Genomic DNA, 27,966 nt, shown 5'->3' with positions numbered 1-27,966 from the left:
AAGAAATCAGAGACAAACAATTTCATGATGGTCCCACATGTAGGGGGTCGGACATACATATCTTATGGAATTGCCCAACAGCCAATTATACTTGCCAACAAATAAAGGTAAAAACATGAAATAATCAATGCTTGTTTCTAAAATTGTAAGAAATAAAAAAAAGAACAAACGACATTCTCCTTTAGGTATCCATAACTTGATTTTGTTTTATTAAAAAATGGTAATGTACAAACTGGACTAAAACTTTACATACAGGCATGATGACCAAGATAAAAATTATACATTACATTTCATACATTTTCCAGACCAAACTATGGATTCAACATGGTCGAAATGTACATATATGAATAGCAGCAAATGGCACTAATTCTGGCTAATTAAAATAAGATGAGTGCGAGTATGCCATCAGTGGTTTGAAAATATATCACACCATAAATGTACAATTAACTAAATTCCATATTCATTGTAAATCAAAATTGTATATTATTTAAATCCAAGAGTAATACATGCCACTGACATGTTCCAACTCAAGTAATTACATTCAATGACATTGATGAATCATTATGTTATGAGCTTCTGTGTGAAATTATGGGCTCTTGCATTTTCAAGACTTGAAACATACCATGTGCACTACCGGTATTTTCTACGCTTCAGTGCCCTGTCACGTCGTTTCGTGTACGCCTTGCAAGTGAGTTACAGATGACTGATTGCAACTCGTACCCAACAAAGTTTTGAGCATGTTGAATATTCAAAACTTTTCTGCGTGCAAATCACACTAGCCTGCGCTTCTGCAGGCAACTACGTGTGAGATACATGCATGGTACTGTCATTGAGGGAGATCTGCTGGTAGCAAAAATAGTTACCCACAAGGCTTGCACGGAACGTTCACTTTGTCTCCACTATGAAAAAATGTTGTCACAACATAATATATTGGGCCTGTTGCAAAAAGAACTTGCATTTGATCACAACTCAAGAAATCAAACACAGGTGTTTGCAATACTTGCATGTCATTGGTTGAAAATGAAATTGTGTTTTAAGTTTTTGAGTTGCGTCTGATAGCAAATTTTTCTGCAGCAAACCTCTGAAAAAGACTCAACGGCCCGCATTCCGATGTCTAGTTTAACTGTGTGCTAAAATTATGGGAAGCCAAAAATGTCAACATCTTGTTTACATTGCAGGTTTCTAATGTTTGCTGTGATCTTCACTTATACTAATATGTTGAAAACATATACCAATATTCATCCTTACCAGACAGTTATGACCTATTTGAGAGTAAAATGAGTTGATACCTTGAACCTCTACTGTAAGAGATTTATGGCACTATTGGCTATCCATAGTTATCCCACAACTTTACACCAGAGTCTAAATTCAACTCGACTCCAGGATACGGGCAAAAGTATCTTACGAAATTGTGAATATGGCTCTGTACACACAAAAATTGGTATAATAATTTATACTTCACAGTAAAAGCTCACAACGCTGAATAACAGTCGAGAAAATCATAATCAATCTGATAATTATAAGTGCAATAATAACAGAAATTACAAATTGGTGTACAAATATCATTATAAAACATAAAACAGTCAGTTTCCACAGTAAATGAGGGGGGGTGTTTAACAAAGATTTTGGTATGACTTAGAGTTGGGCTTAAATGCCTAGTTGGGTGTGGTATAAAAGACATCACCGCATCGGTCAGGTAATGACAACAGGACGGGCACCACTGTGTATTAATCAATATGTTTGCGCGTTCCATACCATTTATGCATCGGCATTTAAGTGCGACTCTGAGTCATACTTCGTGAAACACCCCCCGGCCTGGTCTACCACTCATAATTTCAGTCTTCTTTGCTCCATAACAGAAATTATAAATAGATATACATTTATCCAAATAAAATACAAAATTATCATATTTCATAGTAAATCTGGTCTTCAATTCACATTTTCTGTTCTTGTTGCTCTGAAAGAAAAAAAGCTGATGCGTGAAAAAGGCAAATGACTGGTATGTCTCCATTTCGCAATAATTTACAGATTGTATCTACGCTGTGAAATACGGCAACTAATGCTAGACAAAGCACTTAAAATTCTGAATATTTTAAATTTTCTATACCATTTCATACATATTTAACAAAGTTTTTAACATTATTGAATCTGTAACAAGTCGCCTTCTTGAACCAGGTAGTCTTTGTGCAAAGCCTGATGAAATGAAGCAGACAACAGGTCAAATGTCCATATAATTATCTAATTCTATAGCAGATCAGCTGAATTAATTATGCAAGAGATAAAAGGTGATTTAGTTTGATGATATGCCTCCTTCAGTTTCTATATTACAAGATAAAGCAAAACATGAATTTTCAATAAAAAAAATTTACTGGAATGATGCCATCATAAACCATCATTTAAGCTTTCCTATTTACAAAGTCATTGTGAATCCCCTACAAAACTAAAACACAACCACACACCCACGCACAGAGCTGATACCAAGGTCTAAGGTCAAGTTTAGATTTAGAGTACTTTAGGTCCCCATCTAAGAAAGGTCATGATATACAATACATGTACATTTGTAGGATTCCCATCGAATTAATATGCACAAAATGCTGGCTACCTTTGAAACTGCATGCCAAAATATCACAGACTTGGTCTCAAAAGATACACAATGAATTGAAAGAAGAAAGACCTCGGATACTGCGTTGACTGCATTGATCATCTTGCAGATCGTTCAGAACACTTAAGGATAAAGGCTACACCCTCAAACAGAAATGGCAATGATTAATATCACTAAGCAGTTGGACCATTAAGTACAAAACAGACATCCATTCTCATAAAACCAAACACTTACAATTGGTATTGTGCTTTACAAAGTAGAAACTACTATTACAAGGAATTCTTACAAACAGCTCTTGATCTGGTGTTCCAATACTATTGAAACAAATAATATGCATGTTCTCTGCCGAGGTGGAAAAAGATACATGGTACTCTGGTTTCTCAGCTAATGCTGCATTCTTCTAGTTATTGAGAGAGAATGGAAGTGTATGAATTCTGTAGGCTTTGATCTACATGTTTCAAGAAATCAAGCTATCTATAGTCCGCTGTCTACTCAACAAGCATTCATATCTTCATGTTAATGGTTCAATATCGGTATTGAGCTTGATGATCTCTTGATCTCTCTCCATTGTATCCTTCCTAAGCCAGGAGTGGGCAGCACCGTGTCTGCCAGGGTTTGGCTTAAAAAGGCTTTCATTCATTAAAAAAAAATGACCATACAGTAAAATATGAACCAAATGAATAAAATACCAGGTGGGTGTTTCATAAAGCTGTTCGTAAGATAAGAACGACTGGTGATCCTTTCTTTTGGTAAATGGTATTTACCATAGGCGATGGTTTAGCGCATAAGAAAGGATCACCAGTCGTTCTTAAAGTCACTCTTCACTTACAAACAGCTTCATGAAACGGCCCCCTGATTGTAAACTGAATACAAGCTCTCAGATATTACTAAGCCAGAAACAAATAATTGGTAAAAACTTTCTGCATACTGAGTTGAGAATGGTGGATGTTGGGGGTGGGCCTCAATTCAGGGGATATGACTTGCAGAGATTAGATCCTACTGCATTAAACAACCAGTGTTTTCATGTATGTCATAGATCTTTGAAAGCTAATCAAATCAAAGAGTTTCAGCAGCAGCAACAGCAGCAAGGAACAACTGCATCTTGCTACACATTATGAAATAAGATCCTGAACTTGTAATTTCCAGGGTCAGAGTGTGGTTGCAAAAACCTTGTTAAACAGGTATCTTTGCCATGGTTGTCACCATTGATGATAGAGTTACTGCTGACTGAAAGTTTTGCGTCAGCAACAGCAGCAAGGAACAACCGCATCTTGCTACAGATTACAAGCAGTTTTGGAGCCCGTTTCATAAAACTCGTTATAATAACAACTTTGCAAAAACAGTTAAAAGCTACTGAAATCATTCAATCTCCTTGGCCGACACTAAATTTGTTCTAGATATCGTGCATTTGTTATCATTTAACAAGTCTTTAAGAAACAAGATCCTGACCTTATAATTTCCAGGGTCAGGGTGTGGTTGCACAGACCTTGTTACAACGGGTATCTTTGCCATCAATGGTTACTTACAGGGATACCTTGATTCTGATTGGCTGTTGGACAGGGTTGGCATTAAGTAGTCACCATTGATGAGAGTTACTGTGGATTGAAAGTTTTAGGTAACAGGCCCCAGGAGTGATTCAAAAGAGTGACACAAGTGTTCCAGCCATTGTTGTACCTATCCTCATTGACTTGGAAATCTTCTCTTCTACCACTGAAGGTGACTCTACCTGGACAAATCCCTTGGGACTGCAGAGATTTGGTGGACTTCGGTGAAATTTGAGTTAGAAGAGGTTATTAACACACTATTTTATTTGCATATTCTGGTCAATCTTATCTCTATAGACTAGGGGGTGTTTCACAAAGATTTAATTATGACTCAGAGTCGCACATATAAGTTGAGTTGAGTGCATAATAAAAGGCATGACAGCATTGGTCAGATCATGCCAAGAGGTTGCGCACCACTGCGTATTGATCAATAATATTGCGCATTACATATCATATACGCATCAGCAATTAGGTGGGACTCTAAGTCATACTTAAATCTTTGTGAAACACCCCCCCCCCATATCCTACAAGATCCTCTGAGATAAAATCAGACCGATTCAAGCGGGTGACCAACGACATCTAGGGCTCCTTTTACACTACGGTAGATTCTTGATGGGGGGATCAGAAGGATCCAGTTGGTGGCCGACGCTTGGTTGAGACATTCTTGGCAATCATTCCGTGGCTATTTCCAGAAGATAATAAACATTTAGAAGGCAGCTGGTGTTCATCATGAAATAATCTGCAGGGAAGAAAAATTGAAAGGAGATAATACAAGGCTCGATATTAGTAATAATAATGAACCGCTTTTTATATAGCACTTAATACATCGAAACGACATGTCTAAGCGCTTTACAGATATATTATTACCCCAGTCATCGGATTCAATCAGTCAATCCCGCACACAATGTGTGCGCATCATCCACTCCCTGGGGAGTATTCCAGTCAGTCACAGATGAGGCGCACACAGTACTGCTTTGCTTTGCGGGCCATCAAAAATATGAAATTGATACATGTCTAAGATACGGGACAGTATGTATCTAAAAAATCAGACTTTATAGCCATCAGCGCTTTGGAGTATTTCATCGACATTTTCCATAATCTTTGCTAGCGAAAATTACGTCAATGCCATTTCTAGGACGATTTGATCTACCCACCTCTCTAACTGTTGACTTGATGAAATCTTTCTTGTGTTGTAAGGGATGTTGGGGATAGGTATCGTACACCTTTCTGCATACCATCTTCATCGTAACTTCCTCTAGGTTGGCTCCTTCAAGAATCGTCTTGACCGTCTCTTTGATCTGCTTATCCTGTTAACATAAACATAGTTTGAAAGAATATTTATTCCACATAGAGGGAGCTGTAACATAATGGGCAGTAGCAGAATGATTATGGCTCCTGTTTTTTCTTCCAAAAACTCTTGTGTTTTGTGACGTTTCAAATGATTGAGAAGAAGCCAATTTCAGGACAACAGATACAACTGTATACAATTTAATGATCATGCTAAGTAATAAACCATTCCAAGGCTATTAATCAGTTCAGAGTGAGAAAGGGAAGTAAAAGAATGAAGAGAGGAGTAGCATTTATATTTCAAAGGGGGGGTGTAGATTTATAAGCGGGAAGAAAGGGGTACATTAGGAGAAAATGTGTAATTTGTACATTTCAAAATAAACTGTACATGCACATATTCCACATTTGTTGTGATGTCATTCCACTGCATTAATCCTGAAAGATTAGTCAACAAGAGGACACCAAGCACCATGTATTTATCAGTGATTCTCTTTCAGTGATTACAAACCTCAGTTAAACACTCTAGTTTCCCTGGGTTTTCATAGAAAGATATGGCATCAACTTACTGTAGGTGGAGCATTGGCTTTCTTCATCAGAGGTTCATCATCAGAACTGTTACCACCTGTGTCAAAGAGAGTGTGATTGAAGAAATTCAATAACTTTATCTTATTTCTTTACACACAATACCTCCCAAACCCAAGTAAAAGTGAAATACGGATTATTTCTTTAAATACAATACCAAGTCATTTGCTTACAAATAGACCTCCCAAACCACGTAATTTGGAAAATCAGGATGATTTCACTCAAAAGTGATTACAATTTTGTCAAAATTTAAACTTCATATTTCAATCAGCTTCATAATAAAACAAAGTGGTGTGTGAATAACATCAGCAAATTTCTTATTTGCACATTGCCCATGATACGTTTATAACTTACAATAAAATAAGTTATAAATAAAAAAGGAAAATTTCAAAATTTCATAATATTCCTAAGATTTTGATTAAATTTGTCAGCATAGTGCTTGTTTAATTTTCCACTGAATGTTCTAATGAGCTTTTTGGTTGGGTGGACATGACCTGTAATTAAAAGAATAAAGGAACAATCTAGGTTGTGGGAAATGCAAGGAATATATTCCTAAAATTAGAAAGGAATTACATCTCACCGACATCCTCATGCTTCCTCTTCTTTGGCGTTTTCTTCGGTGATTTGACCGGACTTGATTTCTTGGTCTGCTTTGACGGAGTCTTGGTGGCATTCTTCTTCTTCTTGGGCGACTTGGGTTTTGCTTCTGCTTTCTTTGGCTTCGGAGTCTTGGGTTTCTTCTTCTTTGGTTTAGACTCCTGCAGAGCATTTCATGGAACAATTCAAAGGTGACTTTTGTTATAAGCTACTGAAATCCTTGCATCTGATTGGCTCAGAGCAAATTTATCAGTGATATACCACTGACAAGATGGTTTGTGAAACACTCCCCTTGTATCTAAAGTTAAAGAGTAATCATAAACCAACCAATCAGAGTAGCCATATTTATAATAGAATCAAATTCGTGGATGGATCACCTCACGAGCAGAAAGCCAAAATATCAAACAGCACTGCAGTGTTTTGGAGGCTCATCATGGGTGATTTTGTTGGAAATGTAGCGCAGTCCCCCTTTATACAGCTGACGTACAGATGTTTCACAGCATTTAGATTGAATTACGAACAAATCTATAGACCTTTTGCGTATGACCTCATAGTTTCATAGCGTTTCATGATCAACGTTTCTGCCTAAAAAAATATCTCTAGCAGCTTTTCACTTACCCCTTCTGTCATACTGGTATCACCGCCATCTCCTTCCGCATCACCTTCCGTTCCATCGTCTATCGTGGTATCTCCATCTTCTTCTGCTCCTGTTGATGCATCGCCGCCACCTTTCTTTCCCTTACCCTTTGGCTTCTTAGATTTTGTCTTCTTTGTTCCTTTCGGTTTGCCTCTCTTCCCTAATGGCACAGCAATATGAATTTTGGATTGATAACAATAATGATATTCATAACTATGAATTTATATTACATGAGTTCTGGAGATTTGAATCAGTGATAGGTCAATACGTCATCACACAATCATAGCTACAACAAAATGATAATAAATAAAATCAAGCTTGAACATTATCCGTATGATCATGCTCATTGCTTTGAAATTCAACCCTAACCAGACCAGGCTTTTTGGGGGGCTGTTTCTGGCTTTTTGCTATGCAGTTTCATGTCTAACAAGTCTTATAAATTATTAACAAGTGGAATGCCTCTGGCCGTCTCACCTGCATCACGCGGTTCAATAGCAGCAGTGCTGACTTTGAAAACTACTCTAACTCGCACAAGATGTTCAGTGATACATGGTTACTCTTATGTCCACTTTTTATGAACTAGACCAATAAACTTACAGAGATATGGTATCCAACAAAAAAACCCAACATGGCCAAAGTTCATTGACCTTACATGACCTTTGACCTTGATCATGTGACTTGAAACTCGCACAGGATGTTCAGTGATACTTGATTACTCTTATGTCCAAGATTCATGAATCAGATCCATAAACTTTCAAAGTTATGATGGTAATTCAACAGATACACCCAATTCGGCCAAAGTTCATTGACCTTTGACCTTGGTCATGTGACCTGAAATGCGCACAGGATGTTCAGTGATACTTGATTACTCTAATGTCCAAGTTTAACGAACTAGACCAATAAACTTTCAAAGTTATGATGGTAATTCAACAGATACCCCCATTCGGCCAAAGTTCATTGACCCTAAATGACCTTTGACCTTGGTCATGTGACATGAAACTCTAATAGGATGTTTAGTAATACTTGATTAACCTTATGGCCAAGTTTCATGAACTAGGTCCATATACTTTCTAAGTTATGATGTCATTTCAAAAACTTAACCTCAGGTTAAGATTTGATGTTGACGCCGCCGCCGGAAAAGCGGCGCCTATAGGCTCACTCTGCTATGCAGGTGAGACAAAAATTCTTACTAGTTGAAAGCCGAGTCATGAGGATTAGAGGTTATGCTAAGGTGACAAATACCTTTATGCGCACCGTACAAATTATTTTATACATTCATTGTATACAAATTCTTTGTATGGCAGTTGTAAAGATATTTGTGACCGTAGCATTACTCACCTTTTTGTGGTACAGGTCTACCCGAAGGTTGTGGGTTCATACAAAAATCCATTAATCTCTCCATGATAACATCCTTGAGCCCTTTCTTTTCTACATCAAGAATGGTGCACAACTCTTTTATTCCTTCCATTGTGAATCTAAAGCAAACAGAGAGAAAATGGTTGGTATTAAAATCTTACATTCAAATCTTGGGCAAGTCACAAAGGTTTGCAATATTGAACCTCATTCAAGTTTGACGTTCGACTCCCAAATAACACTGGGAATACCAATGAGCACAGATGCCAACCTGATCAAGAACATTTTGATATTTTAAAGGCTGAAAATCAGTATTTTGGTAAGAAAATATGGATTTTCACAGAAATATGATAGGACTACACATAAACTGAAACTTTAGAAATCAGTAATTTGCATGAAATCACCAGTATTCTTTCTCATTTTTCAGTAATTATTGAAAACAAGTACTACTTGGCAGCTATGAATAAGGGATCAATATAAAAGGTTAAAAAGTCAGTTACAACTCGAGTACAAGAAGAAAATTGCATTAAGATCATCAAAATTTGACTAGTTGACATTAAACCTACTACGGTAACCTAGGACCCCCAAAATAACTCTTTGGAGCATATAACATCGGTTATGAACAGATAAACGGTTGGAAAGTTACTGTAACAGTGTTTAAAACACCTCACTCTTGAAATTGAACTGCTTTGCAAGCTGGAGTGAAAATAACTAGGCTGATATAAAATAATCAATATTCACATTCAAACACAGGTGATAACTTTAATAGTTGAGATTTCATGAAATAAGCAGGCTTTGTCAAAGTCCTTAACCTTCCTTATGTGACAAAGTGCATCATTGTCCTTTTCTCACACATACTCCAACTGTTTTGACTTGCCTTTTATCAAAAGCTCAGATTTCTATTTTTGATTCTACTGTTTGTTCATTCTTGCATTTGCAATAAAAATATATTGAGCAAGTCTTCACTTAATGCCACTTTAGGAATATTAAAACATCGAACCTCTTACAAATTATGATGGCAACATGGAAATATGAACCCCCAATTTGGTTCTCTTCATCTTCCTTCTTAACATTGTGTTTTCAAAAGCTACCTGATGTCTCAAGCATCTTCACAAATAAACTTTAGGAAACACTTTCCACATGAACTAAGTGACTTTGTTGCAATAAAACTGAAGAAAAAGGCAAGTCTGTCATCAATGCTAACAACAACAGTAACATTGATCAACAGCCAATCAAAACCAAGATTTTTAATGCAAAGGATTAGTTGATCTTAATTCTGAAGTTGTAATATGAATTTATTGTTATATTTCTTTTGTTATTCATTTTATATCATTTTGTATCTGTTATTGTATTCTCATTGTATTTCATTATTTTTATGTTGACGGTTGCTTGTTTACAAGTCTTGAAACTTTTTGTTAGCAATCCTGGTATTTCATGCACTACATTATATCAATTATTGTTAATATGAATAGTATCTTAATTAATCACACTGCCAGTGTGACGCTGGTGACTCACTTGCACAAGATGGCCTCTCTCTTGGCGTATTCATTATCTTCTTTCGTGAAGTCGAATCCTGAGAACAGTCTGATATTCTTCTTTGTTTCTCTGTGATCCTGTAAATGTGGGCAGTACAAATTATGCATGATTATAAAATGTTATATAATGTCGACATGGATTCTAATCAACTGATTGGCTGAAATAGATCACATGATCAGTCATTTATTAAAGCTGCCAGGGAAAATTTACTACTGACAGGATCTAATTGCTAATTATATCAACTCGCCATGGGAGAGGGATGGTTTATCAACAAGTGGAATGCCTCTGGCCGTCTCACCTGCATCACGCGGTTCAATATAGCAGCAGTGCTGACTTTGAATACTACTCTAACTCGCACAAGATGTTCAGTGATACATGGTTACTCTTATGTCCACTTTTTATGAACTAGACCAATAAACTTACAGAGATATGATGGTTATTCAACAAACAAGTGGAATGCCTCTGGCCGTCTCACCTGCATCACGCGGTTCAATATAGCAGCAGTGCTGACTTTGAATACTACTCTAACTCGCACAAGATGTTCAGTGATACATGGTTACTTTTATGTCCACTTTTTATGAACGAGACCAATAAACTTACAGAGATATGATGGTTATTCAAAAAAAAAACCCAACATGGCCAAAGTTCATTGACCATACATGACCTTTGACCTTGATCATGTGACCTGAAACTCGCACAGGATGTTCAGTGATACTTGATTACTCTTATGTACAAGTTTCATGAATCATATCCATAAACTTTCAAAGTTATGATGGGAATTCAACAGATATCCCCAATTCGGCCAAAGTTCATTGACCTTTGACCTTGGTCATGTGACCTGAAACGCGCACAGGATGTTCAGTGATATTTGATTACTCATATGTCCAAGTTTAATGAACTAGACTAATAAACTTTCAAAGTTATGATGGTAATTCAACAGATACCCCCGATTCGGCCAAAGTTCATTGACCCTAAATGACCTTTGACCTTAATCATGAGACCTGAAACTTGCACAAAATATTCAGTGATGCTTGATTACTATTATGTCCAAGTTTCATGAATCATATCCATAAACTTTCAAAGTTATGATGGGAATTCAACAGATATCCCCAATTCGGCCAAAGTTCATTGACCCTAAATGACCTTTGACCTTGGTCATGTGACGTGAAACTCATGCAGGATATTCAGTGATACTTGATTAACCTTATGTCCAAGTTTCATGAACTAGGTCCATATATTTTCCAAGTTATGATGACATTTCAAAAACTTAACCTCAGGTTAAGATTTCGATGTTGATTCCTCCAACATGGTCTAAGTTCATTGACCCTAAATGACCTTTGACCTTGGTCATGTGACATGAAACTTTAATAGGATGTTCAGTAATACTTGATTAACCTTATGGCCAAGTTTCATGAACTAGGTCCATATACTTTCTAAGTTATGATGTCATTTCAAAAACTTAACCTCAGGTTAAGATTTGATGTTGACGCCGCCGCCGCCGTCGGAAAAGCGGCGCCTATAGTCTCACTCTGCTTCGCAGGTGAGACAAAAACCGCAACATGGCCAAAGTTCATTGACCTTACATGACCTTTGACCTTGATCATGTGACCTGAAACTCGAACAGGATGTTCAGTGATACTTGATTACTCTTATGTACAAGTTTCATGAATCAGATCCATAAACTTTCAATGTTATGATGGTAATTCAACAGATACACCCAATTCGGCCAAAGTTCATTGACCTTTGACCTTGGTATGTGACCTGAAACGCGCACAGGATGTTCAGTGATACTTGATTACTCTAATGTCCAAGTTTTATGAACTAGACCAATAAACTTTCAAAGTCATGATGGTAATTCAACAGATACCCCCGATTCGGCCAAAGTTCATTGACCCTAAATGACCTTTGACCTTAATCATGAGACCTGAAACTTGCACAAAATGTTCAGTGATGCTTGATTACTATTATGTCCAAGTTTCATAAATCAGATCCATAAACTTTCAAAGTTATGATGGGAATTCAACAGATATCCCCAATTCGGCCAAAGTTCATTGACCCTAAATGACCTTTGACCTTGGTCATGTGACGTGAAACTCATGCAGGATGTTCAGTGATACTTGATTGACCTTATGTCCAAGTTTCATGAACTAGGTCCATATATTTTCTAAGTTATGATGACATTTCAAAAACTTAACCTCAGGTTAAGATTTTGATGTTGATTCCTCCAACATGGTCTAAGTTCATTGACCCTAAATGACCTTTGACCTTGGTCATGTGACATGAAACTCTAATAGGATGTTCAGTAATACTTGATTAACCTTATGGCCAAGTTTTATTAACTAGGTCCATATACTTTCTAAGTTATGACGTCATTTCAAAAACTTAACCTCAGGTTAAGATTTGATGTTGACGCCGCCGCCGCCGGAAAAGCGGCGCCTATATAGACTGTGGGATGGACAAGGAAAATGTCTCTAGTTTTTCATTTCCGTGGGGCGGCAAATACAACCACGGTTCTTGGACATGATAATATGTAAAATATTATGAGTGAATACATGCACAATGTTGCCATCGGTAAATTCTGCTCCTGACCTCAAAATTAAAATAATAATATGCAAAATCGTACCATTGACTCGACTGGAAATTCCGCCATTCACCCCGTGTGTTAAGGACTTCCGTGAACGCGCGCAAGCGTGCACAATGCATGTAACCTCGTTCGCGTTTTATTTTTTTTTATTCGCTGTACATGATATACGTAATATACAGAATATACGATGGCGGATAAGATGTCGTCGTCTTCGTCGTGTTTTGACAGCGAAAATGACGATTTATCACTAGCAAATATATGCTACATGCACGTCTTACCCAAGGAAAGAGGGCCAGTAAATTCCTTTCAAGTAAAGAGCTAAAACAAATTTAAGCCTTTGCTGCATTTGTTGATGTAGACTACCTGGGACTTCAGAATAAAAATAGCTATTCGTGCAGCAGAGAAGTTTGCGATTGACTTGCATGCAACCCGGCCCATCCCAGGGAGCAGTGGCTTAACAGTGCAGGGGGGGGGCAAGCTATCCCCCTGGCGGAGTTCACCGGGAACTTAAAGGGGAAAAAAGAAAAGGGGGAGAATGAAAGGGGAAAAAAGAAAAGGGGGAGAATGAAAGGGGAAAAAAGAAAAGGGGGAGAATGAAAGGGGAAAAAAGAAAAGGGGGAGAATGAAAGGGGAAAAAAGAAAAGGGGGAGAATGAAAGGGGAAAAAAGAAAAGGGGGAGAATGAAAGGGAAAGGGGAAAAAGAGGAACTGGAAAAGGAAAGAAAGAAGAACAGATAGATTGTCATGAAAAGGTGATTTTATTTTTTTAAAACAAGCATGCAAAATCATAAACAAAATCTTTTTTACCGTGGCGTACAGACCAAGAAAAAAAAGGAAAAGGAAAGAGAGAAGGGCGAAAAATATGTTGTACATATCTTCTTTAACATTATGTCAAAATCTAAAATTGTATTTTTGTAGTAAAAATGTCAATTTTTTTGCCCACTCGCATTGTTTTTTTTACCCGATACACCATATCGCCCCTCAAAATGTTGCCTCATGACGCCATTGCCTGCCCCCCCCCCTTTGAGAAGCAAAATACTAAAATTTGTAATGTAAATATGCCATTAAAACAAAGGTGTGCCCCCTCTTTTGAAATTGAAGACCCTTTTTTCGTGTACGAAATATACTTCATTTGTGAGTGAAAACCTTTATTTTTATTTGCTTGTCAATTGGTTGAAAAACTTTTTTTTGGGGGGGGGGGCTGGTCGAAACTTTTCTCTGAAAAATTTGCCCCCTTTTGGAAAATCATGGATCTGCCCCTGATGAGACCGGAAATTTTGTTGCTCTTGTCCCTCCTGCATGGCCACCGACCCTTTACGCTCCTGCCCAGCCCGACCAGCATTGCAGCAAGATCCGAATGGATCAAACTAACGTTATAGATGTAACGCGTTACATCTTGCTCAGAGCCAGGTCAAACATCGTTCGTATCACCAGCATTCCAGCAATCAAGCTATCGAAGGTGAAAAAGATACAGAGGATGATTTTGAGATGGTGATCCTTGTTATAGCGATCTTTGTCCATGCCAAAATTGTTTCACTTTGTGCTTTTGCATTTCATTCTCTACAAAAGTGAAGCAGTACAAGCTTTGATGATTTTTGTATAGGTCTAGATTTCTTAATTGAATTGATACATAATGTGACTCATGTCATGACTTACTTCACCGCCACATTTACAAGCCTATGAATAGAAGACGAAGTAAGTCATGAGTCACATTATTCATCGACTCAATTAAGAAATATAGACCTATACAAAAATCATCAAAGTTTGCACCGCTTCACTTTTGCAGAGAGTGAAATGCAAGAGCACAAAGTGAAAACAAATTACCTTCGATCGCTTGATTGCTCAATGCTGGTGATATACGAACGATGTTTGACCTGGCTCTGGGCAAGATGTAAACGCGGTTTACATCGAACATCTATATTTATTTTGATCCATTCGGATCTTGCTGAAATTCTGGTCGGACGTCGGGCTGGTCTCCCGGGGCCGGGCTGCATGCAAGTCAATCGCAAATTTCTCTGCTGCACGAATAGCTATTTTTATTCTGAAGTCCCAGGTAGTCTACATCAACGAATGCAGCAAAGGCTTAAATTTGTTCTAGCTCTTTACTTGAAAGGAATTTACTGGCCCTCTTTCCTTGGGTAAGACGTGCATTTAGCATATATTTGCTAGTGATAAATCGTCATTTTCGCTGTCAAAACACGACGAAGACGACGACATCTTATCCGCCATCGTATATTCTGTATATTACGTATATCATGTACAGCGAATTAAAAAAAATAAAACGCGAACGAGGTTACATGCATTGTGCACGCTTGCGCGCGTTCACGGAAGTCCTTAACACACGGGGTGAATGGCGGAATTTCCAGTCGAGTCAATGGTACGATTTTGCATATTATTATTTTAATTTTGAGGTCAGGAGCAGAATTTACCGATGGCAACGTTGTGCATGTATTCACTCATAATATTTTACATATTATCTTGTCCAAGAACCGTGGTTGTATTTGCCGCCCCACGGAAAGTCACAATTTTAACGACCATCCCACAGTCTAATAGGCTCACTTTGCTTCGCAGGTGAGACAAAAACAAGGATATCCTTTGAAACTTAAAATACCTTAAGGTTAGGCCTTGGTCTTTCGCAAAGGGCATAGGGTTAGAGCTAGGATTGTACTTTTTGGTTCAGAAAAATGTAAAGATAAGAGTTTATTTTGTCTTGGAGGTTAGGTTTTATGTTAGGCTTAACATGCAGACATCCCATCGGAGCAATTGTCACCTGGGCAAATGTCATGGAACCTTTACTGTAACTGTTCTAAAGGTATCTTGGTTGGTTTTTTGGTTTGGTTTATTTCATTTCAACTCAAATCAATTTTAACAGCAAAAGAAATCATTACAAAGATATAAATGAATATGCAAGTATATACAGTATGACAATGTAGCATATATAAGTAAATATATACAATAGACACAAAACAATATAATCATAATAATAATATTTACGATGAACTAGATAATCTGCAGACTATTCATGTTAAAGAGTTTTGCATATGATTTATTTTATTCATCTTTACTATTTAAATAAATGTTGAGGAAATGGAGGGATCCACTAAAAAGCAGGGCTTGTTGAGTGTGGTTTCTTCATTCTTATTTATCAATGATTTTGATGCTGTGTATTATTACAGAGGAATGTTCACAAAGATTTGAGAGCGGTAATAGTCACACTGAATTGGTCAAATCATGATACTGCATAGTTATCAAGGAGGTTATGTGTTGCATACCATGTGTGTGTTGGCATCTAAACATGACATTTTAAGTCACACTTTAATAACCATTTGTGAAACATTCCTTGGAAAATCAATTGAATCATGTGTGTCGGCTTTTGAACATGACTTTAAGCCATACTTAACTACTGTAAAACATCTTTTGCATTATGTACTTCATGAACACAGATGTATATAGAAAATCATGTCAATTAAAAAAAAATACATCAATATTAACAAAGGTAAAACGAGTATGTTGGTGTGGACATGTGTTAAGGACATCAATCAACATTTGGTGAATCTTCAGAGATCGAAGTGGTCACCACATCAGACACAGTAGCAAGTCCAAACCATTAGGAAATTTTTCATAAATATAAGTAAATCATGACTTTACTAGACCTAAAGTATGACTTAGTTTCGCCAAAGTTCACAACATATTTATTGTCTTTAAATGTGACTGCAACTCCTGTGATTAAATCAAATTGACATTAAAGACAGGGTCTGGCATTTGATAATTTTCAATGCTATTCTGCATAAGTTAATAAAAAAGATTCAATGTGAGTTTCCATATTGATCTAAGTTACAAACAGCTTTATGTATCATTTTCCAGCATGGAACTATTCACTTACCCGAACAAACCTTCCAAACAGGAATTTATGAAGTGGTTTGAGATCTTGTGCCTTTGTCTTCTCTATGAAATGGTGAACTAGAATGAAATCAGAAAAGACAAAACCAACATAATACTCGATTACTTGGTCTGAATAGCAATCGTCATTGCATAAACAACAAAGGTAAATCTAGTGGTTCTCATTTAACCCACAAAATGCATGTGTTCTAAGAATGCACAAAGTCTGTGAGAAAATTCTGCCTTGAAAGCATGTGACATTTATCAACTGAGTACGTGTTCAAGTTTTATTGAATGTTTTACTCGGTAGGCATGTCATATGAGAACACTTATCCCAATATCAAGGGATACTTCAGGCAGACATATCTAAATATACACTGTATTACACATATCATAACACTATCATGTTAAAGCTAAATGACAGTAGTTGCAGTAAAATACTGATTTCATGAGAAAGTCTGTAAAACCAAGGCTAAGTATTACTATATCATTGTGGATCTAGGTCTGGTAGAGTTACATGAACTGAAATTTGTGAAATCATAAAATCTAAGCTGAAAAACGATCACACTGAAGATCACCAATACAGATAGGTGCACATGGGACAGTGTATTATTATTGCTGGAATAAAGACCCGACGGAAGTGCCCGAATCCATGCTTATTTCTCAGCAATTACACAATTTCTTCCAGAATCCTTTGGCACATATTTTTCATTCATACAAACAGACACTTGGGTGGTTATTATATTGGATTCTGTAAAAAAGTCATTTTGAGATCGTTACCACAACTGGAATTTATCATTAAGAAGGGCCAGCTGGGAGAACAGTTTTCGGAACCAAAGTGGCTACCCTGGGTGAAATACACCATCATCCTCATTAAATTATTATTACAGTAAGTAATTCAAATCAGTATAAATGACAGATATATTTTTGATGTTGACATATTTCATACTGCTGATCATCAGATATATTTTGCTAATCAAATGAAATGTTTTTATTATCACATTACTTCTTTTACAGTCAAAGGGTAGATTCTTGGAGCCAAGGCCCCAAAATGAATTATCTTAGAAGTTGGAAAATATTCCTGACCAACATGGGATACCTAATTTTAGGCAAAAAAATACCTAAGTAAGCTAATTTATGACAATACTGACTTGTCAAAACCAATCTGAAACACTGAACTGTATCATCAGCAAACATGCATTGAAAATCAAGTAAAAATAAACAATTAAGAGGCAAATTTAGTTTTCGATAGAAATATTTCATACTGCTGTGAATTGGGTACACTTATTTTTTTCAACTTACAGAACAAAATTTTCAGAATTATAATGGTATTGGTAGTGCACCACAACTTCACAATAATCTTTTTTTTTAGATAAATATAATGCGTTAGGATCACACTTTCTTGAAGATGTACTTTACTGGCACCTCGCTATATGACTGGACAGACTAGTCTAACGCTGAGGACATTAAAGCGGGAATTAAGCAACCCACTCAGAAACGACCTGGCCCAGATAATCTACTAGATTGAAGAGTGCCAACCTAACTCCAACACCATCCAACCTTTCTTGAAGATATACATTACTAAGCAAGCATGGCACCAATTATAAAATACAAGTTGCTCACATTTATTATTACACATACCTATTGGGATGTCTGCGAGTTTGACTCCTTTACCAACAGGGACAACAAACTGCTTCTCCGGAGTCTTGGGCGTTTCTTTCATAACAAGTCGTTCCACCTTCTTTCTGTCTCTCTTTCCAGTCATGATTTGAACAGGTGCTTCGACAGAACCCACTGAATATAAAGAAAATACAAGAACGAAAGAGAAGATTAGATAATGTTATTGTAGTCACATATGAGCCATATACAGATGACTCACAAAGATTGATGTGTGACTTAAACTTAGGTAAAAAAACACAAGCCATTTTGAATGCCCATAATCTGTTCACGAACTAGACTTCTCATCTCCTTTCACAGAAGATTTTGCCACTTTTTAAAATCTGTAATGTGGTCAATACTTTCATCTTTAAAGCTTGTGTATAGTTTTGGTAAATCCACCAAAATGCACCTATCACTATTCCAATTCATTGCTAGCTAATATGAATGGATATGCCCTATAACAGTTATGATGTGGAGGATATGAAATGAAAATGTGTTTTACAGGAAAAATTTTGCGATTTTACATGGAAATTTAACTTGATCGGGTCACCCGATCAAATTAAAATATCTGTGTGTTTTTGTCTTTCAATTAAATCCTATTCCAAATCATGGAATGGGCTGAAACTTTCAAGATATGTTCTCTGTCTGTAACTTTTGGATATCTAATCACTAAATTTATAAGATAAGTGCTTGAATGCCCATTTTTTAAATTTAAAACAAGCATCGCCGAGAGGCGCTATATATCCAAGATTTGAATATTTGAAATTTTCTCAGAGAAGTGCGGTTGGAAAAATATCTAACGGTCTCTTCGCTTCAGTAAGACTGTCATATTAGATGATATTCGATTATCAATTACATTATTGACCCTTTACCAAAGCTATACACAGGCTTTAATACCAAAGGCTAGTTTATTGTAAATCTGAATTATGTTGGATTTGTTTAGGTCTTTTGTAAGCACAAGAAACATTGGATTCATGATGCAGGATGTACATGTAGTGTTTAGCTTTGAACAAATGGCAAATGTTAAAAAATAAACTAAAGAAAGGCCATGCACATTTTTGTTTGAGGTCTACTCACATGGCAGTTCTTCTTCTGATGAAGACTCCTCCTCATCTTCCTCTTCCTTGTCACCTTCTACATCTTGTTCATCTTTCTGATCTTGAGCATCCTTCTTCTCATCCTCTTCCGCCGTGTTCGTTTTCATCTCTTCGTCCTAAGTAAAAAAATTGATTGATAATATTGTAATATATTTTAGTGCTGCAGCCGAACCGCCGAACCGAACGGAAGTTCGCCGAACTTGGCACTTCCGAACCGGACCGAACCGAACCGAACTCAAAGGCCTGGTTCGGAAGTTCGGTAAAAAAAAAGTATGTTTGTATGCAATGCGTAATGCGATGACTACATAGATTTAAGTATAAAATAAACAAAATATATATTGGTTAGTGATTGTGCACAAAGAGAATTCCACTCAATATATTTTTAAAATCCACTGATAGCTCCCATCTCGTCTTTGATTGAACTGTTATCAAATTAAGAATATTTTATTAACATAAATATATTTTTTCTTGATAAAATGAGGGGGCATTTTGAAGCTAAACTCGGTATAAAAGTGTGGTGTATTTACGTATTGCCGTAATCGATCGTGATCGTAATCGGACCTAATCATTTTGTATTTAATAAAGAAAAAGAACCAGACATAAATTCATTCCTCGTAAATGACAAAGTATGACAGTTTCGGTCTCGTGTTTGATTAAATTTTTATCATTTTCATTTTTTTTTATAAACATGAATAGGCCTGGGAGTAAACATCGATTGATCGAATGGTTCGATTGGCATGCCGCCAATCACCAATCTATTAGCAAAATATACACTAATCGAATGTTCGGCAGATCCCGATTATGACGTTGGCATAACTCTAATACCCAAATAATAATAATAAAATGACAAGAAAACAAAGATGACAGCTGTTTTTTACAGGTTTAAAAATTATGTTACCGAGGTAATGTTTCAAAAATTATCAATGATTGTATCACATTCACAGTTACATACCAACATGATAGCGCTCCGAAAATGTTAATCCCACCGACCTTGCCCTCATACACAAAATAAGTCATTGTGTGCGTGCACAATAATAAGTAAACACATAACCAGCTCACTTGAGCTGATTGGACCTTCGGATAGCCAATGAAACTTTGGGAAACAAAGAAGGGGAAGGCATGTGGTTCCCTTTATTATCAGGAAAGGTCATGACTTCAGAAATAAATTGACCCCTCCCCCATCTGTGTGTGTGTGTGTGCGTGTGAGGGAAAGAGAGAGGGAAGGATAGGGGGTGGGAGCCGGAGAATTTCTTTCATGTTTCAGAACAATGCAACCTTTTTTATATCCCCCTCACACAATGAAAACTACATTCCAACACGCGCCCGCCTTCACCAGTACTTTCTCGACTAGTCTCCAAAAATAGACCCAGTTACACATGTGGGTTCAAATGATAAAAAATCGTAATTTTGAAAGGTATTTCAAATGAAATATTTTTTTTAAATACATAATGTGTAGCATCGTGGGCAGTGCCACAAGTGGAGGCGGGGACATGGTGTGGGCAAGGGATGAAATTTTTCAAGTGAAATGCTCCACCTGGGCTCAGTCTCAAAGAATATACTTCATGAATGAGTTGTTTACGTCTTTGGACTCGGCGGGGCTGATTCATTTATATGCAGGGGTGTGGCACTTGGAGGGATGCATGCATAATACCAGGGTACCAGTATTGATTTAGGAAAGATTTTCATTGGAACAATAAACTGAAAGATTTAATCTCATTTCATGAAGTTTCTTTTGATATAAAAAATCATGGAGAAGGGGGAAAAGGGCCTCATTTATGCTAAACATGTGACTTTGATGGAGATTTCTTCATGGGGGGGGGGGGTCACCATAGTGACTTAAGTAGGTCAACTTAAGACGTGATTCCCGACGAACAATCGAATCATTCAATTATTTTTCCAGGAAATAATCGAATGGTAATAATAACAATCGTCCCAGGCCTAAACATGAATATATTTTTTCCTTATAAAATGTGGGGACATTTTAAGCTTAACTCAGTTAAAAAGTGTAGTTGAATTACGTATTGCTGTAATCGGATGTACATTTAATTGAAAAGACATAAATTAATTCCTTGTGACTGACAAAGTAATGGTAAAGTATATATATTCCACCTTCTGAAATTTCCATATTAATATAAAAGATAAATAAATAAGAGATGAAGGAATGAGGGTGAAAAAAACAAAAAAGATAAAAATTTAAACAAAATCAACGCATGTTCCCTGATCGATGTTCTAGAAATAGTTGGGAAGGAAAGTTGAAACAGGAAGTCCAAACAACCTGCTCTCGGTTGCTATTATACAGGTAAAATTCGTATTCCAAACTTGAAACATTTTTTCATTGTCAGTATTTTCTTAAAAGTGGTTTAATCTGGCCAATTACTGAAAATGAAATGATAAATTATCAGTTCCGTCTTAGTTCTGACGATCAACACCGAGTGATTTCACAACACTAAAATACCCAGTACAGTCCCATGTACTCATTTTCGTGTTAGAAATATGTTTGAAGTCACGTAGCGTCGATCTTTCTGGACCGAGAATGGACTGATATTTTATCTTTTTAAAGTAATTCATTGACCAGATTTTACCACTTTTCAGGAAATAGGGACTTTCTAAAACACTCATATTCTTTGGAATGTGAATTTTACCGGTATAATAACAGTTGAGTGGAGGTTGTTTTTCTACTATTTCGACATTCCCGATCAACACTTTCCAATTTGAGAAGTTGCGTTGGCAATGACATCGTAATCGATCATGATTATAGCTACATGAAATAATCGTGAAAAAAATATTCTGATCTTTGTAATTCTATTTCTGTCCTGATTCTCTCGTTATCAATATTTTTTTCTTTTGATTTTTTTTATTTTCATTTGAAAAATGAAAGTAGAAATGACTTATTTTTTGTTTATTAAAACAAAAGAAAGTTCAACAATTATCTTAACTATTCTTTTTAGAAACAAAATTTATTATTAATCCATGACAGTTCATCCAAGAGAATACTTGTTTGTAGGTCGGCGATCTTTATTGTCTATATGTTAAATTTAATTTGGCATTTATTGCCGAACCCCGAACCGAACCAAAGTTCGGAAAAAAATTGCCGAACCCTGCCGAACCGAACCGAACCCGAACATGCCGCCTGACTTGCAGCACTAATATATTTTCCCTTTGTTTTTACTAACAGACACGGTCCCTGGTCAAACAGATTGGCATCAATCTTGATACAATAGATACAGAGATGCCAAGTTCAAAGACCAGATATGCGTGAGATTTTCTGTGAATCTGAGTGAGATCACAGACATTGTGTACAATGTATATGGGGATAGGCTGTGATAGTTGCGTGAGACAGAGATTTGAGGGGATGAACAAGAGTCCAAAATGCTTGAGTCTCACGCATAATGCGTGAGACTTGGTAGCTCTGTAGATAGGGTGCAGAGATGCCAAGTTCAAAGACCAACTATGCGTGAGATTTTCTGTGAATCTGAGTGAGATCACAGACATTGTGTACAATGTATATGGGGATAGGCTGTGATAGTTGCGTGAGACAGAGATTTGAGGGGATGAACAAGAGTCCAAAATGCTTGAGTCTCACGCATAATGCGTGAGACTTGGTAGCTCTGAGGGTGACCAGAAAGGCTGTTATCTTTAAGAAAATTCTCTGTTAATACCGTGCTAAAAATATCTTACCGATATCGATAACTAGACTCTATCAACAAAACGGTATCCGGTATCCATTACAGCGATGTCACATACTCGCATTGGTCAAAATTTGTTTCTGCCTCTGTACCAAGAATGCTTTAAAATCTGTGTTCATTTTTCTTTCCTCCTCCTTTTTTTCTTACTTTTTTCCTTTATCTCCTATTATTTTGTCTTTCTATAGACCTCTTCAAATCAAAATATGACAGAAACCTTTTATCTCTCTTTTATTCTTTCTTTCATCCTTCTTTTATCATAACTTTCTTTTAGGCCCTATTCTATTTTTTTATATTTCATTTTTTTCTTTCTTCTCAATTCATCTCTTTTCTTTTCAAAATTTGACAGAAACCTTTTATCTCTTTTATTAGCTTCCTTTCATCCTTCTTTTATCATAACTTTCTTTTATTCTATTTTTTTACATTTCATTTTTTCTTTCTTTCTTCTCAATTCATCTCTTTTCTTTTGTCTTTTCTGTTCACCCACCCTTCCAATTCTTTTTAAATTTAAGTCTAACACTGTCATGACTGTGTAGCCTTCTTTGACTTTGTTGATCTTTTTTGTAGATTGTCCCGTCATGCCTGTAGGCCTATTTCATTTAGTGAAATCTGGTCCCCCCCCCCAAACACAAAAGATAATCCTCTGCTCCGCCGCCAATACCCGTATCCAGGTCCGATGAGCACCGCCGCTGAAGCCGAGGCGCCCAGCCCCAGGCCCCGGGCCCAGACTGCCACACGAAACCGCGGCGGAGCTCGCCATTCGTTCAACATGTTCACTCGAATTTCTCACATTCTGTCAGTCATTTAAAATCATGGATCCACAGACATTAGCTCTATTTTTAAGAAAATCTTAAACCTGTAAACTCACTTTCTGTTCATTCGCCATCGTAACACCATTTGCTTTTTCGTCTGACGACATGGCTTTTTCACTCAGATGCACGTTTTTACACGTAAGTCTATGGAAAATGTTTGCAAAATGGCGGCACCCATGCGCTCCCGTGATTTATCCAATAGGAAAACAGTGCATTGAAATAAAGGATTTGCGCCATCTGCGGTACCAAATATCACATGGTATGGCAATGTGGCAAAGAAAACGGGTAATTTTTTTGTGTGTGGGCTATATATCCAACTAACAGACGATAGCTGCGTTTATCTTCAAGACATTAGTATTAATAATGGAAGATGAACACAAACAAATAATAAAAATAGAGTCAAAATATTATGTCAATAGAAGTCCCCGGTAGAAATCATATGACCCATGGTCCGAGCTGGAGATATTTCTATGTCAATTAAAGGTCAAGTCCACCTCAGAAAAATGTTGATTTGAACCAATAGAGAAAAATCAGACAAGCACAATGCCGAAGATTTCATCAAAATCGGATGTGAAATAAGAAAGTTATGACATTTCAAAGTTTCGCTTATTTTTAACAAAATAGTTATGAAGGAGCCAGTTACATCCAAATGAGAGAGTTGATGATGTCACTCACTCACTATTTCTTCTTTTTTAGTTGTTTTTTATTGTTTGAATTATACATTATTTCAAAATTTAAGAATTTGATGATTAGGACCTCCTTGCCTGAAGCACAAAATGTTAAAATAATGGAATTCCACGTGTTCAGGGAGGAATGAAACTTCATTTCACATGGCAATGACGAGAAAATAAAAATATTTCATATTTCAAACAATAAAAAAAAAATAGTGAGTGAATGACATCATCGACTCTCATTTGGATGTAGCTAGCTCGTTCATATAACTGTTTTTGTGAAATGAAGCGAAATTTTGAAATGTCATAACTTTCTTATTTTACATCCGATTTTGATGAAATTATCAGTGTTATGCTTGTTGAATTTTTCTCTTTTATTCAAGTAAAGTTTTTGTTGGGGTGGACTTGTCCTTTAAATAATAGAGTAAAGTTCACAAAGTAAAATGCTAAAAAATGATCAACATCGGATAATGAACAAAATAACGACGTTAATGAATTTCAAAAATTTGCATTATTCCGGTGAAACAGTATATAATGTTCTAGGCATGTCTTTATGAATATTCATTAGGTTGGGTGATGATGTCATATCCCCACTTGTTCTTGAAATGAGGTTTAATCTAAACTTATTTTCTACCAAGACCTAAAACAATTGGATTGACAACTGATTAAGTGCATTGGTTATTCATAGCCGTAACTTCTTTCATCATAATTGAGACACATCAATCACACATCAGGTATGGAAAAAAAATACAATTTTATGTAATTTCATAAGAAAAAGGCCATGGGGTGTGACATCATTAGCCAACCTAATGAATATTCATGACGATCGATGTGAAGTGCTTTCACAAAATATTAATAAATTTTAAACTAATTGGATTCTGCGGTCGAGTTCATTAGGTGTGACTACCTGCACCACAAGGCTAATCTGCAGGTACAGACCCTGATTAAAAATTTGATCAACAAGTAGGATTCCACGCAATCGGACTAGGCCTTTAGCACCTGAGCCGCTGAGAGGGCCTTCAATACACAAGGCTTTAGCTAGGCTGCACATTAGACCCTTAACTCGAGTGAAGGGCTTAATTGCACAGCAGACTACCATAAGGCCTCGACTTGAATCCTAATTCTGAATAAAGTTCGTTCAAAAGCACCCTCTTGACTTTGAAATTTAATTAAAATCATATATTTTGAACTTTTCCCTATTCAACAATAAAACTCCTTGGCCTTTAAATAGGCGAGGCCTGCATAACCAAAGCTTTTACAAAGACATTCTGGAATGTTCCTTATAACATAAATGAATGTAATTGCTCTTACAATTCTTCTTATCATAATGTATATATATAACATCATCATAATGACAATACTGATAATGATGACAGCAATAACAATATTTGTAAAGCCTCAAATCCACTTGGCAAAAGTGTCCATGCAACTTGGATTTAGGACAGTGTACACTGAATGGCGTAAAGATGGATGGCGCCCCGCTTGCCAACAGCCAAAAAAAAAATGGAAAACTTGGGGAAGGTGAAGGTTGGGAGGAAATGTATTAATAAAAAGGAAAGTGAATGAACTAAGGAGTCTAAAATATCCCGCTATTAAGTCCATATGCACAAATTATTCTAAAATCTACATGACCTAATCGCGATTTGAGTTTCATTATTTTGTTTCAGCGCAATATCCTGTTCAGGATTACAAAAAAGCGCTGAATAAAAAAAAAAAATATTGTTTGGCGAGGTATGTAACTCATTCCTTTCAATTCCAAAGAACAGTGTTCGAAATATCCCCCTTTCAGGTCAGTAGGCCTATATCAATTATTTTCATCGTTTTGCATTCGCATTAAAGGGGTACTCCAGGCTGGAAATAATATGATTTGAACAGATATAGAAAAATCAAACAAACGAAACACGTAAAATATGATCAAGATCGGACATATTAAAACGAAGTTATGCCATTTTGTAGCATTGCATTAATTCGACGAGACAGTTTTATGCATATCTTTATAACCATTCAATGAGCAAACACTTGTTCTTTCGTATTTTATTTCATAAAAGCCCTCTTTATTCAAAAGCGTGTTTGAATGTTTATAGTCTTCAGATTAAAATATTTTTTTTATGGAAGAATTCAGCTGGCGGTTCGCACTCGCATCATTTCCTTTTTATGATTACAAATAGAATTTCCAAATAATGTTTAGGTCTAATTCTGAAAGAATTGTGTATCGGATACATCGGGGAATATCCTAGCTGTTAAAACCTCCACAAAATCATGTTTTTTCAGATCGAAATATCAAAAGTTTCAGCTTGCGCTTGTTCATTTAGATTAATATCCTGATCATTGATACAAAAAAAGCTGATAACATCAACCTTTCAGGTCAGAATATTAGATATTTTCAGCTTATGCTTCGCGCTCGCATCAATAGTTTATTCAGATAATATCCTGATCATTGGTATGCTTAGAATTTAATATTAAAAATATGTTTTATCTCGCGCTTCGCGCACACATTATTTGGTTAATGAAATATATGCACTCTTAAAAACGTTGGGCAACATACTGTGCATATAACAATTAGTTAATACTTTATCCGATTCTGGGTAGTTTTAAACCAAAATGATGTGTGCTTTGGGTGAAAACTATATATTGATTGAAAACTATCAAAATTATCAATTGTTGTGTGGACAGTATGCTGCCTAACATTTGAAGAGTGTGTCATTATGAGTCACTGCAAATATTACTAAACAGGTCCCTTTTCCTGTTTTCAGGTCAGTATTTCACCTCTCGCTTCGCGCACTTTGTTCACTTACCTTACGGTATAAACATGATATACACACATCTTGGTATTACAAAAATTGCTCTCAGCGTTCACTTTTCATGTCTGAATACATCGAATGTCAAAAAAATTGAGCCTGCTTCATATGACTTATTTAGGTGGTCGATCGGGGAAAATGTGGATTTTTTTCTGGGCCCCCTATACTGGCGAAATCTGGATCCGCCCCTCGGAGTAAGAACCGATCATAATTTTATATTAGAAAGGTTCACTCTTTATATTTCGGAACCCCTTATAAAAAAATCCTGACTACGGTCCTGATCATGTTCCCCAAAGTTTCACGACAAAGAAAACAAAAATAGACAAAATCAGACATGGCGTATAGGGGAAAGCAATTTCCTAATAGCTGTGAGCAAGCAAATTTTTGACCTTTTAATAGAAAAAATAATTTTGTTATGGATTTTGAAATACCATTGAGAATATGATATATTTCACCGTTTACCTTCCCTTTCATTCATTTTCTCTGGTCGTAAAACTTGGGGAGAGGGGTGGGGACATGGCGCTAAGCCCCTCCCCCTTCTTCACGCTAGTGTACATCGGTATAGTTCAAAGGTTGATCACAGTTCTCCCTTGATTAGGAAGCCGGCTGCTATTCAATGTTGGTTGCAATATTCATCCTCTCAGCC

At 36.5% G+C, this 27,966-nt stretch overlaps 1 protein-coding gene across 1 annotated transcript; it reads right to left on the bottom strand.

The window, feature by feature from the left end:
- Window positions 1-188: 188 nt before the first annotated feature.
- Window positions 189-24,043, bottom strand: LOC121430881 (protein DEK-like). The gene is made up of 11 exons (XM_041628306.1): window positions 23,908-24,043; window positions 19,337-19,472; window positions 18,242-18,394; window positions 16,605-16,681; window positions 10,118-10,215; window positions 8,588-8,724; window positions 7,231-7,409; window positions 6,596-6,773; window positions 6,000-6,055; window positions 5,301-5,453; window positions 189-4,885 (listed from the first exon to the last, which is right to left on the bottom strand). The coding sequence occupies exons 1-11, from the start codon at window positions 23,956-23,958 to the stop codon at window positions 4,874-4,876; spliced, it is 1,230 nt and encodes a 409-aa protein (XP_041484240.1). The 5' UTR covers window positions 23,959-24,043; the 3' UTR covers window positions 189-4,873.
- Window positions 24,044-27,966: the final 3,923 nt, after the last annotated feature.

Source organism: Lytechinus variegatus, chromosome 17 (genome assembly GCF_018143015.1).
Source record: "Lytechinus variegatus isolate NC3 chromosome 17, Lvar_3.0, whole genome shotgun sequence".
Classification (NCBI taxonomy): domain Eukaryota; kingdom Metazoa; phylum Echinodermata; class Echinoidea; order Temnopleuroida; family Toxopneustidae; genus Lytechinus; species Lytechinus variegatus.
The sequence above is the reverse complement of the archived record's forward strand: the minus strand, read 5'-3'. Positions and strand labels throughout refer to the sequence as shown.

Excerpts from the sequence above, each read along its gene's own strand:
- LOC121430881 (XM_041628306.1), bottom strand. The coding sequence starts at position 23,958 with ATGTCGTCAGACGAAAAAGCAAATGGTGTTACGATGGCGAATGAACAG. Across the intron at positions 18,395-19,336 it reads ATCAGAAGAAGAACTGCCAT|TGGGTTCTGTCGAAGCACCT; the intron begins GTGAGTAGACCT and ends CTTTATATTCAG. Across the intron at positions 5,454-5,999 it reads AAGCCAATGCTCCACCTACA|GATAAGCAGATCAAAGAGAC; the intron begins GTAAGTTGATGC and ends TTATGTTAACAG.